This window comes from Callionymus lyra, chromosome 10 (assembly GCF_982586985.1).
Source record: "Callionymus lyra chromosome 10, fCalLyr1.hap1.1, whole genome shotgun sequence".
In the NCBI taxonomy this organism is placed as follows: domain Eukaryota; kingdom Metazoa; phylum Chordata; class Actinopteri; order Syngnathiformes; family Callionymidae; genus Callionymus; species Callionymus lyra.
In genome coordinates, this window is record NC_141827.1 from 10,006,269 (window position 1) to 10,022,052 (window position 15,784).

General features: G+C 37.9%; 1 protein-coding gene across 1 annotated transcript; it reads left to right on the forward strand.

Annotated features, from left to right (window-relative positions):
* Positions 1 to 538: 538 nt before the first annotated feature.
* On the forward strand, positions 539 to 15,660 carry LOC148070206 (prostacyclin synthase-like). Its single transcript, XM_087800070.1, has 10 exons — positions 539 to 741; positions 1,804 to 1,927; positions 2,052 to 2,227; positions 3,239 to 3,382; positions 4,936 to 5,066; positions 6,316 to 6,503; positions 13,235 to 13,367; positions 14,858 to 15,039; positions 15,113 to 15,264; positions 15,377 to 15,660. Exons 1-10 carry the CDS (start codon positions 674 to 676, stop codon positions 15,525 to 15,527), a joined length of 1,449 nt encoding a protein of 482 aa, XP_087656196.1. The 5' UTR covers positions 539 to 673; the 3' UTR covers positions 15,528 to 15,660.
* Positions 15,661 to 15,784: the final 124 nt, after the last annotated feature.

A 15,784-nucleotide genomic window follows, 5' to 3' on the forward strand; every position in this document is an offset into this window, starting at 1 on the left:
TTCTTAGTATTATTTTTATTTTAAGGTTTCTTAAAATTTATTTTTTTAAGTGCCCGCTATTTGATAATAAATATTGAATTCATTTTTAAAAGTTTTTTGTTTTTATAACTCCCCCAAGTACACACATACACAAATACATACTTGTGAACTAGGTGCTATCATGTACTAATGTTGATGTATTTATCATGATTCTATTCATTTTGGCTCTTATTTTATTGTTTTCAGTTTTTATTGTATTTTTATTATTTATTATTATTATTATATAATTATTTGGTTGTTATTTTGAATACGTGTTCTCTAAGCCTTAGTATATATAGTTTGTTTGGTTCATATTGTTTGTGACAATCTTATTTTCAACATCCGATGATTCACAAGAGGTTCCAAAGCCAGAGTAAATAGTTGATCTTTGGTTGGGTTTGGCAGTAACTCTTCGTCCACCCACGTTTCAACTAAAAAAAACAAAAAAAAAACCTAGTCGATTGACGTGGACTCGCGAGGTTTCATGACCAGATTTATTTTCCATCACAACCGACACACACTCGCAGTCACACACTCCTGGTGACGTCACTGCAGCAGGACAGGTGGGAAGGAGTCGCGGTGACGCAGCCGGAGACGTTTTTAAAAAGTCCAGGAGGGACCGAGAGTCTGCAGTGATCGAGGAGAAACTCTCGAGATGTTCTGGACCATCTGTTTGCTCAGCCTCGTGTTCCTGCTGTACCTCGCTGCCCCGCGTAGAACCAGGTGAGTCGCTCACCTGCGCGGACCAGAAGCACGCGCGGCGGTTACTTTCTCCTGAATTACAGCTTATCTCGCTGAGAGCTGAGAGTATCTTTTTAAATGTGTATTAAACATGTGTATTTGAGGTTTTACAGCGATTTAAAAAAGACTTGATTTCCCGATGAAAATCTTGAATTAATTATTGTTAAAAAAAAGAGAAGAAGTGGTAAATTTGCAAATATAGTAATGAGTATACGTTAAAAAATAGTTTGTAGTTTGTGTTTTTATTATAAAAAATGTGTTCAGTATTACATAAAGCAGCAATTCCTATTAACATGTCGCTATTACAACAATATACTGTATATACATTTTATATAATTTTTAAAAGGAATAGTTTGATTTTTTCAATTCATCTTCAAGTTTTCTAGCTTCAGTGTATATATCATTGTTTCTATATCATTTTATTTAAAGTTAATATTGTGAAAATAAATAATGTTCTCACATGGTGAATTTGATATGAAAATATTTATTAAAAAAATTTCATTTATGACTTTATTTTACATTCATTTTTTATTCATTTGTTTTTCTACCACCCTGGAAAGATCTCCAGAAACAACCATTTACACGCAGTTATTTATTTCTTTTATTGACAGAAATATGTTTATTTAATTTATATATATATTTTATTTAAATGTTAAGTGTTGTTTGGAGGATAAAGTGTAAATATGCCAGTATATGTTTCTTTAAATACCAAGGCCAGTCGTGCAGCACCGTTGTGTTTCAGAAATGTACAATACGACAACAAAAAAAGCCAAAGCTGTTTAAATCTCAGCCTTCACTCCAGGAACATCATCTCATTTTGTTATTTCCAGGTATATTTTTTGCTGGAAAAAACTTTTTTTAAACAACAAACCTATAGTGCTTCAATGTTAATCCAGTTGTGTCGTGTTTTCAAATAGTGATTCGATACTTAGCTTCATAGTTAATGACTTGACATTGGCTTCGGCTTCGGAACTTTTATTCTAGAACAAATGTAAAGTCAAAAAGAGATGTTTGGAAAATGTGCTGAAATGGAATCTGCTCCAGAACCGACAGCGAGCCACCTCTGGACAAAGGACTCCTGCCCTGGTTGGGTCATGCCCTGGAATTTGGAAAAGATGCTTCTAAGTTCTTGAACAGAATGAGGCAGAAACACGGAGACATTTTCACAGTAAGAAACTTTTTTTAAATCATAATATTTTAAGTGTTTTTAAATTCCTATGAAGATATAAATAATAAAAGACGGTTTCAAAACTGTTCCATATTAACTAATGTTTCTGCAACACGTCACACAGGTGTGTGTCGCCGGACATTATGTGACGGTTCTGCTCGACCCGCACTCGTACGACTCGGTCATCAACGACTCGGGCTCGCTGGACTTCTCGCGCTACGCCGAGGTGCTCATGGACCGGATCTTCAACTTGAAACTTTCAAATCGTCTGACGGCTAAAGCCAAAGTGATCATGAAACAGTAAGTTTCTAGTGAAAGCAAGAAATAAAGAGTTAAAAAAAAACATTTGAGCTAGCCCAGTGTTCGTTTACTAGCTAATGCTAGCTAGCGCTGGTTTGCCGCGTTCAGTTAAAACTTCACATCACTTTACGAAGTTATTCACAAAGGTTAGAATTTAATTTTAGAAAGAGAAATTTACGCTTAGAGAACCCAAAAAGCCAAATACCTTGTAAAAGGTAAAAGAAACGATCAGCATTAAACAAGCGCTAGCTAGTAAACGAACGCTGGACTAGCTAAAACAGTTTTAAACCTCCATATTTCAACATATAAAGCTTGAAATGAATCTGATTGAATCAACTTCATGACTGAAGTAACAACTCAAAGAACATTAATTTCTTGTGTTTTTTTTTTTAGCTCGGTTATCTTAGATTGCAACAATTGTCTTAAAGTTAGCAGATTTAAATTGGAAAATGTATTATATTGTAGCCAATTAAATGGACGCTCTAACACAAAGATGACATTTTAAGTCACCTGTAAAACGTACGGATGGACCTATGGATTTACACGGCCCGTTCAAAATGATTGGATAGTGACGTCAATCAAGTTCTTCCCTTAAGCTTGTTGAAAGCATGTTTTACGTGGACCAGAACACGCGTCCCCCCCTCAATAAACCACCTGGAAATTAATACAATCAACTTTAAAATACAATTTTAAAAATCTTATTGATTCAGAGCTTATCGTTTACTTGTTTCCTTTTTTTTTTTTGATGGTCTTTGCTGCATTTTTCCTGCACCGTTTAGATTAGATTTCGTCCGAATAAAGAAGCTAAAGTTTCTCCATCTTTTAGTCCTGTCACTCGCTCGTTGCTAAATATAACGCCTGTGTTTCCCGAAACAGAGGGTTTGGCAGTTGCAAAAAAATGTGTCATTTGGTATTTACACAATTGCGGTCGTAATCAGTCAGAGAACATGCTGGATGGATAAGGAACATGTTTTTGAACTCTCATCTTTCTTGACCTCCCGTGACCTGCAGGCACTTCCTGGGCACGAGTCTTGCCTCCCTGAACAGCGCCATGTGCAAACACCTGCGGGCGCTGCTGAAAGCGGAGATGCCTGAAAACAAGAAAGACTGGAAAGAGGAGGGTCTGTTCGACTTCTCCTTCCGTGTCCTGTTCAAGTGAGAAACCTCCCACACACACATATTTTTTTCTGAGAGTCCGTGTTGATGTAAACAGTTTACGCAGCAGTCGGTCCGAGGGCTACTTTCTCAGTAAACATGGCGAAGAGAAATGAGCACTTTTGTCCCGTGAAGAGTAAATGTTTGAGGAAGTCTTTCCGGTCCTGCTCGGCATAAATCAAACACTTAAGTCGAATGATGAATCGACAGAGAACAAGTCGTGTTAACGTTTACCATGTTTTTCAGTGGCCTTATGAGAAACTTTATTGACAAAACGGGTCAACAGGTGGAGACAAAAGTGGTTGTTTGGATACGAAAAAGTCAGAAAGTAGTGGATGCCGCATTGCATCATGGTCTTTTTGACTCCCGACACCCAGTTTAGATACGGAAAGAGACGTAAATTGAATATATGTTAAACTAAAATTTGTTCTACATGTATATTTTCCTTTGTAATAATGTTACAATCATCCAAGATTTTTTTTCTTTTATAACTTTAAGATGAACGTCAAATATGCTATAATTGTGTTTCCCAACCAATTTAATCAAGAAACTCTTCAATATCGAACATATGGTTTGTTTTATTTTTTATTTTTTAATAATAATTCAAATTGTATTTTTTTTTATGTAGGCTAAGAAATTTGAGGATTTGATCCTTCACTCCTGACTGGTTATGTTTTTCCTATTCATGTAAACTACAAACTTAAATTGATTACATTATATTGTACATTTTAATATAATATATTTAACACATTTCTTATGAAATAGTCTTTTAGTTTTATTACTTCATAACCAGACTTTATTGTAAGAATAATTATATTTAATATATTATTCATATTATATTTAATATATAATTATTGGCTCAAAACATAATGATATATTATAAGTTAATTCTAGGCGTGTTAAAAGTATCAGAACTCACAAGTTTTGATTCTTAAATGTTTTTATCCAGATACGATACTTGATCAATTTTTGCACTGCCTCAGAGCTGAAATTTGTTATAAATTTTGCTGTTTCTTTTTACAAAACTGTAATTTATTATAAATATTTAACATGTGCTTCTGTTAATTGAAACAATGAACAGGTTATTTTTTGCATTTTTCTTCTTAATAAAAATATTTATTTTTAATGTTGGGGTCTTTTTATGGTAATGGTACCAAGTATTGAATATAAGATTATATTATGGGTAACAAGTAAAAAAAAATCCTACTATTGTGACAACGCTAGTTATTTCTCAGTGTTTCAATAATCTAAAAACAGATGTGTGATATTTGGATTGACAAGTCTAGAAATAAACACATTTTAAATTAGATCCATATAGATCTAGAGGGAAAAGAACGTATTTCTCTTTAAAGGTTACCTTTGTGACGGCTTGTGCGTGACCCTTGTATGATACAATCTGGAGTGAAAATCCTGTTTAGATTCCAAAAACATCCACACGCAACAACACGCTCCGTTGGAGCTGCTCAGACGTCAAGTCATTCCTGTCGAAACTCAACGGTGCGGGCGGACGAAAGGAACACGAGTGAACCCACATTTGTTCCCTCTGTCACCAGGGCGGGGTACCTGGCTCTGTTCGGAGGCGAACAGAACAACAACAACAGCAGCGATCCCTCGTCTGTTTACCAAGCGTACAGGAAGTTCGACCAGCTCCTCACCAAGATGGCCCGAGGGACTTTGAACTCTGGTAAGTTATCTGCTGGAAATAAACCATGACGCTTCTGAGTCAGTCAAGCAGACGCTGAATCACTCGCTTACACACTGCCTAGAAGAATCCTTGCATGAGAACGATTGTCATCACTTTTGTGTGATTTTTTTTACTCACATTTACAGTGATGAAGCTTCATGAAGCTTCACGAATCAGTGTACACATGTTAGGAGCCCAGTAGGTGGCGCTCTTAGCTTTGAAAGTTGCTATGGTCTCAACGTCTACACTTGTTAATAGATAACAAATATTTAAAAAAAAGATCCACTCTAGTATATGGATGCATACAATGCAAGTGTTGACCAATGAGGCGTGTTTGTTTGGGTCATGTGATGTGGGAAGTTTTGAGACTTTTATTACCAGAGTCGACTCTTATGCCTTTATTACTGATTGTGAATGGTAAGAAAAGTACAAGAATTGTATTCATACTCTTGTGTTTATAGTACTTAAACAGTGTTTAAAATGTTCGTAAATGACTAAAGAAATATAATCGTAGTATTACTCCACGAAGAGTACGAAGCCTCACAAAGATATACCTCGGAGACTTGAGGTGTGGCTGCGTATCTTTGCAACATTTCAAAATATTTTTTTAGGTCCATAAATTCAACCAGAATTAAAACCTAAGTGTAACCAGGTGCACTTTGGATCTTTGAGAAAATGTAAGGATTCTAGGTTATTAATATGCGCCTGATAGTCATATCCGTAATACCTAGAATTAAGATGTTTGATTTATCTTTTATGTTGGCTATAATTCAGTACCTATTTAAGGTGAATCTACAAGAATACATTTCTGTCTGATAACGACTGGAAGGGGTTTAACGTGATGGGATTAGAAAGGTGTTGGAATGGCGACCGGACCCTCTAGTGGTTATATAGCGCAACTGCGATTAAAAAGATCATAAATCTCTGTCAGGGTCAGAAGCTTTCCCTGCATGTGTAGAAGAAATTGAATCTCCATTGAATTTAACTCGATTGTGTTGTTAACTAACAGACGGTGTTGGGTAAGTCAGTAGCCAGATGGATGGATGATGTCATCAGTGAATAAGTCAACCTTTTTTTTCAACTCAACACCCTCATTGTCAATCTTGCACTTGTGACTCATTATGTATGTGTGTGTGTGTTATGTGTGTGTGTGTGTGTGTGTGTGTGTGTGTGTGTGTGTGTGTGTGTGTGTGTGTGTGTGTGTGTGTGTGTGTGTGTGTGTGTGTGTGTGTGTGTGTGTGTGTCTCAGGGGAGAAGAGGAAAGCCCAGAGTGTGAAGCAGAGACTATGGGAGGTCTTGTCTCCGGCCGGTCTGTGTCGGACCGAAGACTCCGAGTCGAGCCCTTGGCTTCAGGCCTACAGACGCCTCCTGCAGGACAGCGGGACGGACGAGGACATGCAGAGGAGAGCGATACTGATGCAGCTCTGGGCCACACAGGTGAGTCACATGTGCAAACACTGACACACCATTGAGTTAATAATGATGACATCGATGACGACCAGGTGAGGCAACTTGGTTAGTCATCAGGGGAACTTTGTGGCGTTGGCGAGGAAAAAAAAGTCCTTTTTGAAGGCAGAAACCTCGAGCAGAACCAGACTCGTTGTTGACAGCCTCCTGCTGTGACCGGCTGGGAGGAAGGATGGGGTGGGTAGACAGATGGACAGAGAGAAGAGTGAGGGAGGATACAGTGAGAGAAAAGAGGAGAGCATAGGAGAGTCCATGGAGGTGCTGGGGGGGACTCTGGATCCGATGACGTGGTGAAGGTCCTGGATCAGCAGCAGCTCTGGAGGTGGAGCCTCAGGGAGAGAAATAAAAAGTAATAATAGGCTTTATCGAAAAGTAAGGTTTTAAGATTGTTTTTAAACATAGAGAGGGTGTTAATACCGGGAGTTGGTTCCGCAGCACAGGGGCTTGAAAACTGAAGGCCCTGGCTCCAAATCTAGATTAAGAGATTTGTGGTATAATTTATAGATCAGAGTTTAGGGATCGTAAGGTCCTAGAGGGTTGATGAATTTGGATTAGATCTTTGATGTATGTCGGTGCTAGAACATGTAAGGCTTTATAGGTTAAGAGGAGGATCATAAATTGTATTCTAAATTCTACTGGAAGACAATGGAAAGAGGACAACACAGGGGAGATGTGTTCTTGTTTTGATTGTTTAAGCGCTTTGTGACCCTGGTCTGGAAAAGCGCTCTTTTAATATGAATTACTTACTTACTTACTTACTCTTAGTCTTACTCAGGACACCAGCTGCTTCTAAATGAGCTGAAGAGTTCTGAGAGACTTTTTAGAGTTAAAAAAAATAACTTTTTATACACTTTTCAAATGTATCTTCAAATAAAACAGTTGTTATTAACCTTTTTCTAAAATATAACTTTTTTAAGACAAATTAGTAATTGTTTGAAAAATATAAAACAAATTATAAATACAAAAATACTTAACTAAAACTTTTTTAAAAAACAGAGTCAATACAAGATTAAGGAGTGAAGATGTTTTTTTAGTAAAATGCCTAAAAAAAGGAATACGGATCTCAGAAGTGAGTTATTTGACAATAAAAGTGAGATACAATTCTTGAAAATATCTTATTTTTACTTTACAACAAACATTTTTGCTAAATATTTCCTTGCACTTCGATCGGGGAAATTCTATAACCTGAACAACTTCCTTATTCATTTCAAGGTCAGGCATAGACATAAGTGATGGATAAAAAAAAAAAAATGCTTAGCCTTTTCACATAAACCCTGTTATTGTACAGTTTCGCTTAAAAACAAGCTCATAATCCAGTTCCGCCAGGAGGGGGCGCTGCTCTACTGCGCAAGGAGACTGTGGCTGGAGTTCAAAAGAGACGTTCGCTGAAAGGTTGTCGGTGCGTTCAGCGTTCAAACTGAGTTCCTGCAACATGTGGAAGTCAGACTTTTAGACACTCAATTATACATGTGAGGAGAAGGTGTTGATGAAGAGAATGCCTGCTGGTTCTGCACGAGTTGTATCCGGGTCCATCTGGACTCTGGTTCTGATTCACCCGGTGATGCCTACAGGCCTGCTGGAGGCTCTTGTGCATCCAGAGGATTCATCAGATATTTTCATCAGCCTGCAGGCGCTTACTCATCCTTTTGTTGTGCATTTGTCACCATGATTTATTCCTGTTTAGATGCAACTTTTTATCTTGACGCTGAGTCACACTTGGAAAGTTTAGTGGGAGGTGTTTGAATGTTGGAGCGCACAGTATTGTGAGGGGTTTCTTCCATCTTTAGGGTCCATATTATCTCGGTTTTTGTAAGACATCGACGTCGATGAATCATCATCTTAGAGCTGCATTCACACATTTGACTTAAATAAAACTCATATTTCTCTCACACCTGAAATCAACTCACCTTCCCTTTTACCTCAACTCAGTTTAAATAGCATCTTAAACTAATGGTTCTAATAATTTAAACATTTGGTTAGACTTAAGTTTACACTTAATAATATTAAATAGACAATTATAAGGCGATATGATATGTATCATGGTACAGGGGCAATCATACGATATATTGTGATACTGTAGTAACAAGGATATATTTGTAGTATTGTCGAGTACTTGACTCTGGTGTTGCGGAATTTACAGACCACATGACTCTTGAAGAAGTCTTAACTGCTTTCATCTGTTTTAAAACATAAATATGTCCAAAAATCAGCTTTAAAAGCTGCTGGAGTCGACTGTATCCTCTCGATCCAGTCTATTGAAGAAGCCGTTACTGCTTTCATTTGTTTTGATACATAAATATGTCCAAACATCAGCTTTAAAAGCCACTGGAGTCGACTGTATCCTCTCGTCCTCAGTCTTTTGATGAAGTCTTAGCTGCTTTCATTTGTTTTGAAACATAAATATGTCCAAATATCAGCTTTAAAAGCAACTGGAGTCGACTGTATCCTCTCGTCCTCAGTCTATTAATGAAGTCTTAACTGCTTTCATTTGTTTTGATACATAAATATGTCCAAACATCAGCTTTAAAAGCTGCTGGAGTCGACTGTATCCTCTTGTCCTCAGTCTTTTGATGAAGTCGTAACTACTTTAATTTGTTTTGAAACATAAATATGTACAAACATCAGCTTTAAAAGATGCCAGCGTCGACTGTATCCTCTCGTCCTAAGTCTTTTGATGAAGTCGTAACTGCTTTCATCCGTTTTAAAACATAAATATTTCCAAGCATTAGCTTTAAAAGCTGCTGGAGTCGACTGTATCCTCTCGATCCAGTCTATTGAAGAAGTCTTAACTGCTTTAATTTGTTTTGAAACAAAAATATGTCCAAACATCAGCTTTAAAAGCCACTGGAGTCGACTGTATCCTCTCGTCCTCAGTCTATTTAAGAAGTCTTAACTGCTTTCATTGTCATTGTCATTCATCAGTCTGACACTGTGGTGTGCAGTACAGGAGCACCTCAGGGGACAGTACTGGCCCCTCTCCTCTTCACCATCTACACTTCGGACTTCTGCTACAACTCAGAGCTGAGTCTCGTCCAGAAGTATGCTGACGACACTGCCATTGTTGGATGCATCAGGGACAACAGCGAAGACGAGTACAGGAGTCTGATACGTGACTTGGTGGACTGGAGTGAGAGGAACCACTTGCAGCTGAACACCTCAAAAACCAAGGAGCTGGTCTTGGACTTCGGGAGGTCCAGGACAAAGCCACGTCCAGTGTCCATCAGAGGCGAAGAGGTGGAGATAGTGGACAACTATAAGTCGCTCGGTGTGTGGATGGACAGTAAACTGGTCCTGCAACACAGACCATGTATATAAGAAGGTTCAGAGCAGACTGTACTTTCTGAGGAGGCTTCGATCATTTAACATCTGCAAGAAGCTCCTCTGCATGTTCTACCAGTCTGTGGTGGCCAGTGTCCTGTTCTATGCTGTGGTGTGTTGGGGTGGAAATGTGTCCAAGAGGAGTGTTAACAGGTTGGACAGGTTGATCAGGAGGGCTGGCTCTGTGGTTGGAATGAAGCTGGACTCACTGGTGACAGTTGCTGAGAGGAGATCACTGAACAAACTACTGTCCATCATGGATGATAACAGTCATCCTCTGAGCACTGTCATCAGTGAAGAGAAGCAGAATGAGTGCACGAATGCTCCTATCCAGGTGCAAAACAAATAGACTCAGGGACTCATTCATCCCTCGGGCTATTAAATTGTACAATTCTGAGTTTGGGGGCAGGAGTGGAGTGAGAGTATCTGGATGTTCTGTTCTATGTTAGTCTTTGTATCCTTTGTCTTTGTTGTTTTTCTTTCCTTGACCTATGTTCTTTGTCTTTGTCTTTAGACTTAGATTGTGTCATCTTGTTCTTCCTCTTTATGTTCTTCTTATTTTATTTTTTATGTATTATTTTTTATTGTTTATGAAAAATTGCTGGCTATTGGTAAAAAACAATTTCCCAAAGGAGACCTCCTGAGGGATCAATAAAGTTTTACCAGTCGACTGTATCCTCTCATCCTCAGTCTTTTGATGAAGTCGTAACTGCTTTCATTTGTTTTGAAACATAAATATGTCCAAACATCAGTTTTAAAAGCTGCTGGAGTCGACTGTATCCTCTCTTCCTCAGTCTTTGGATGAAGTCGTAACTGCTTTCATCTGTTTTGAAACATAAATATGTCCAAACATCAGCTTTAAAAGATGCTGGAGTCGACTGTATCCTCTCGTCCTCAGTCTTTTGATGAAGTCGTAACTGCTTTCATTTGTTTTGAAACAAAAATATGTCCAAACATCAGCTTTAAAAGCCACTGGAGTCGACTGTATCCTCTCGTCCTCAGTCTATTTAAGAAGTCTTAACTGCTTTCATTGTCATTGTCATTCATCAGTCTGACACTGTGGTGTGCAGTACAGGAGCACCTCAGGGGACAGTACTGGCCCCTCTCCTCTTCACCATCTACACTTCGGACTTCTGCTACAACTCAGAGCTGAGTCTCGTCCAGAAGCATGCTGACGACACTGCCATTGTTGGATGCATCAGGGACAACAGCGAAGACGAGTACAGGAGTCTGATACGTGACTTGGTGGACTGGAGTGAGAGGAACCACTTGCAGCTGAACACCTCAAAAACCAAGGAGCTGGTCTTGGACTTCGGGAGGTCCAGGACAAAGCCACGTCCAGTGTCCATCAGAGGCGAAGAGGTGGAGATAGTGGACAACTATAAGTCGCTCGGTGTGTGGATGGACAGTAAACTGGTCCTGCAACACAGACCATGTATATAAGAAGGTTCAGAGCAGACTGTACTTTCTGAGGAGGCTTCGATCATTTAACATCTGCAAGAAGCTCCTCTGCATGTTCTACCAGTCTGTGGTGGCCAGTGTCCTGTTCTATGCTGTGGTGTGTTGGGGTGGAAATGTGTCCAAGAGGAGTGTTAACAGGTTGGACAGGTTGATCAGGAGGGCTGGCTCTGTGGTTGGAATGAAGCTGGACTCACTGGTGACAGTTGCTGAGAGGAGATCACTGAACAAACTACTGTCCATCATGGATGATAACAGTCATCCTCTGAGCACTGTCATCAGTGAAGAGAAGCAGAATGAGTGCACGAATGCTCCTATCCAGGTGCAAAACAAATAGACTCAGGGACTCATTCATCCCTCGGGCTATTAAATTGTACAATTCTGAGTTTGGGGGCAGGAGTGGAGTGAGAGTATCTGGATGTTCTGTTCTATGTTAGTCTTTGTATCCTTTGTCTTTGTTGTTTTTCTTTCCTTGACCTATGTTCTTTGTCTTTGTCTTTAGACTTAGATTGTGTCATCTTGTTCTTCCTCTTTATGTTCTTCTTATTTTATTTTTTATGTATTATTTTTTATTGTTTATGAAAAATTGCTGGCTATTGGTAAAAAACAATTTCCCAAAGGAGACCTCCTGAGGGATCAATAAAGTTTTACCAGTCGACTGTATCCTCTCATCCTCAGTCTTTTGATGAAGTCGTAACTGCTTTCATTTGTTTTGAAACATAAATATGTCCAAACATCAGTTTTAAAAGCTGCTGGAGTCGACTGTATCCTCTCTTCCTCAGTCTTTGGATGAAGTCGTAACTGCTTTCATCTGTTTTGAAACATAAATATGTCCAAACATCAGCTTTAAAAGATGCTGGAGTCGACTGTATCCTCTCGTCCTCAGTCTTTTGATGAAGTCGTAACTGCTTTCATTTGTTTTGAAACATAAATATGTCCAAACATCAGTTTTAAAAGCTGCTGGAGTCGACTGTATCCTCTCGTCCTCAGTCTTTTGATGAAGTCGTAACTGCTTTCATTTGTTTTGAAACATAAATATGTCCAAACATCAGTTTTAAAAGCTGCTGGAGTCGACTGTATCCTCTCGTCCTCAGTCTTTTGATGAAGTCGTAACTGCTTTCATTTGTTTTGAAACATAAATATGTCCAAACATCAGCTTTAAAAGATGCTGGAGTCGACTGTATCCTCTCGATCCAGTCCATTGAAGAAGTCTTAACTGCTTTCATTTGTTTTGAAACAAAAATATGTCCAAACATCAGCTTTAAAAGCCACTGGAGTCGACTGTATCCTCTCGTCCTCAGTCTTTTGAAGAAGTCTTAACTGCTTTCATTTGTTTTGAATCATAAATATGTCCAAACATCAGCTTTAAAAGATGCTGGAGTCGACTGTATCCTCTCGTCCTCAGTCATTGCTGCCATCTAGCGACTGGACAGTTTAATTGCAACACAAAAATGAACAAACGCAGTTAGTATTTTCATGTTAATTGTAAAGAAAAACACACTTTATTAAAATATGAACCCTAAAAGAACCATATTAAAAATCAAATGACACAGTTCCATGGAACAGAAATATCTCCTTATACCAGCGATAACTTTTCTCAGCCCATAAATAACAAACATCTTCCGAAGCGTTGCCCTTGAAAGCAGCCGCTGCCATTATCTTTCCTTTTAAAGTAAACTATTAGTGCTTTGCCAGGAGTGAGAACATCCAGACGAGCCGCTCTGGCACATGAAAGATTTCAGCTGTTATTACATCAACACTTGACTGCGGGGACTTTGATTTGGATGAAAGTGTTGACTCAGAGTGTCGATGCTGCACGAGCGTTGTCATGTGCTTCTTATTTGTGCTTGACAAACAATCACCTGTGCTGTCACCACGCAACACACCGTCCTGCTCATCGCTGGCTTTTTATCTTCCACTCCCAGGGAAACGCCGGCCCCGCCGCGTTCTGGCTCCTGGGCTTCCTGTTGACCGACCCTGTGGCTCTGGCTGCAGTGAAGGCCGAGTTCAAGTCGCAGACAGAAGGTTCGCTGATGGACCTGAACACACCCGTGTTTGGTGAGTCGACCAGTGACGACACAGCAATACTGTACAAGCTTGGACGTAAAAATAGAAAATCAATTTTACTGTAAATTAATTCAATATTTTAACCATTTGTCATGTAATGACTGACACTTATCAGTTAAAATGACTTTATTTTCAAGGAACCATAAATAAATGGTAATTTCTTTCTTTTATTTTTTACATGTTGATGTCTCTATGGTATAAAATTTGTTTTAATTTCATCTTGTCCATGATGTCAGTTTTAGTGAAGTTCTAAAATATAAACATTTCATTGTCATACAATCATAGAAATGGTACTTTACTCAAAAATAAGAAACTTAAATCAAACAATTTTCAAATGTAATCAAACAATATTCAACTGAAATCAAACCACTTTTGACTTTAATCAAACAATTTTCAACTAAAATCAAACAATTTTTAACTATAATCAAACTATTTTCAACTAAAATCAAACAATTTTTAACTATAATCAAACTATTTTCAACTAAAATCAATCCATTTTCAACTATAATCAATCAATTTTCAACTAAAATTAAACAATTTTCAACAATAACCAAACAATTTTTGACTTTTATCAAACGATTTTCGACTCTAATCAAACAATTTTCAACTGTAATCAAATAATTTTTAGCTTAAATCAAACAATTTTCAACTAAAATCAAACAATTTTCAACTATAATCAAACAATTTTTAATTATAATCAAACTATTTTCAACTAAAATCAATCCATTTTCAACTATAATCAATCAATTTTCAACTAAAATTAAACAATTTTCAACAATAACCAAACAATTTTTGACTTTTATCAAACAATTTTCGACTGTAATCAAATAACTTTTAGCTAAAATCAAACAATTTTCAACTAAAATCAAACAATTTTCAACTATAATCAAACAATTTTTGACTATAATCAAACAATTTTCAACTATAATCAAACAATTTTTGACTATAATCAAACAATTTTCAACTAAAATCAATCCATTTTCAACTATAATCAATCAATTTTCAACTAAAATTAAACAATTTTCAACAATAACCAAACAATTTTTGACTTTTATCAAACAATTTTCGACTGTAATCAAATAATTTTTAGCTAAAATCAAACAATTTTCAACTATAATCAAACAATTTTCAACTATAATCAAACAATTTTCAACAATAATCAAACAATTTTCAACTATAATCAAACAATTTTTGACTATAATCAAACAATTTTCAACTACTGTATAATCAAACAATTTTCAACTATAATCAAACTATTTTCAACTATAATCAAACAATTTTCAAATGTAATGAAACGATTTTCTGCTTATCAAACACTTTTTTGTTATTTAGAGATTGAAGAGGATAGAGAAAATAATAATTTGATTCATTAACATAACATATTTGACTTTCAATGACAGCGACAACCTGAGAGTTTCTACTTCAACATAAAACGATCGTGAAATAAGAACAAAACTGATGTTTGACACATTTGTCCCCAGATAGTGCTCTCCAGGAGGCCCTCCGCCTCACTGCTGCCCCCTTCATTACGAGGGAGGTAATACAGAATAAGACACTTCACATGGCGGATGGCAAAGAATACCGACTGAGGAAAGGAGACAGAGTCGTCTTGTTTCCCTTCAACAGCCCTCAGATGGACCCGGAGATTCACCCCGAGCCACAGGTTTGTCATTTCATGTCCATGAAATCTTTGACTTAAACAAGAATCTTCATGACAATTTTGTCGACCCTTCCAGACGTTTAAATACGATCGCTTCCTAAAGGAAGACGGCTCAGCGAAGACAGACTTCTATAAAGGAGGGAGGCGGCTGAAATATTTCAGCATGCCCTGGGGCGCCGGGACCAACGGCTGCGTGGGCAAAGGCTTCGCCATCAACACCATCCGACAGTGAGTGTTCCCTCCGTTCCCCCCTTAAACCAATCACAGAGGCGGGAGGCCGTGTTTGATATTCTCTTTGACCATTTTTATAATTGCGTTACACTCTTTGTTTACCCTTCAGGTTTGTTTACACCATCCTGACAGAATTTGATTTGCACCTGTGCGACCCGGAGGCCCGGATGCCGGCGGTCGACGCCGGCCGCTACGGGTTCGGGATGCTACAACCGGAGGGCGACCTGTTGGTCAGATACACCGCCAAAAATAAAGTGTAGAACTTTTTTTGTACCATAAGAAAAAAACACATTTTGTATCGCTTAAGCTTGTGCACCATGTATTTAAAACATATTTTTGTATTCTATATTTATAACTATTATTTATCGATAATAAAAAAGTGGATAAAACTTTTCTTCTGGTGAGTCAATGGGTGCATAAGGAATGTAAATCTTCTATAGGTTTAGCAGGGAGCAGGAGCGTAATGAGGGGACGAACCATAGACTGTAAACAGAACCGGCCTCTCGTTCGTCACACT

Bases quoted from the DNA above. Each gene is read 5' to 3' on its own strand.
- LOC148070206 (XM_087800070.1), top strand. From the start codon at position 674: ATGTTCTGGACCATCTGTTTGCTCAGCCTCGTGTTCCTGCTGTACCTC. The intron at 1,928-2,051 runs GTAAGAAACTTT...CACGTCACACAG, and splicing joins AACACGGAGACATTTTCACA to GTGTGTGTCGCCGGACATTA. The intron at 5,067-6,315 runs GTAAGTTATCTG...TGTGTGTCTCAG, and splicing joins CCGAGGGACTTTGAACTCTG to GGGAGAAGAGGAAAGCCCAG.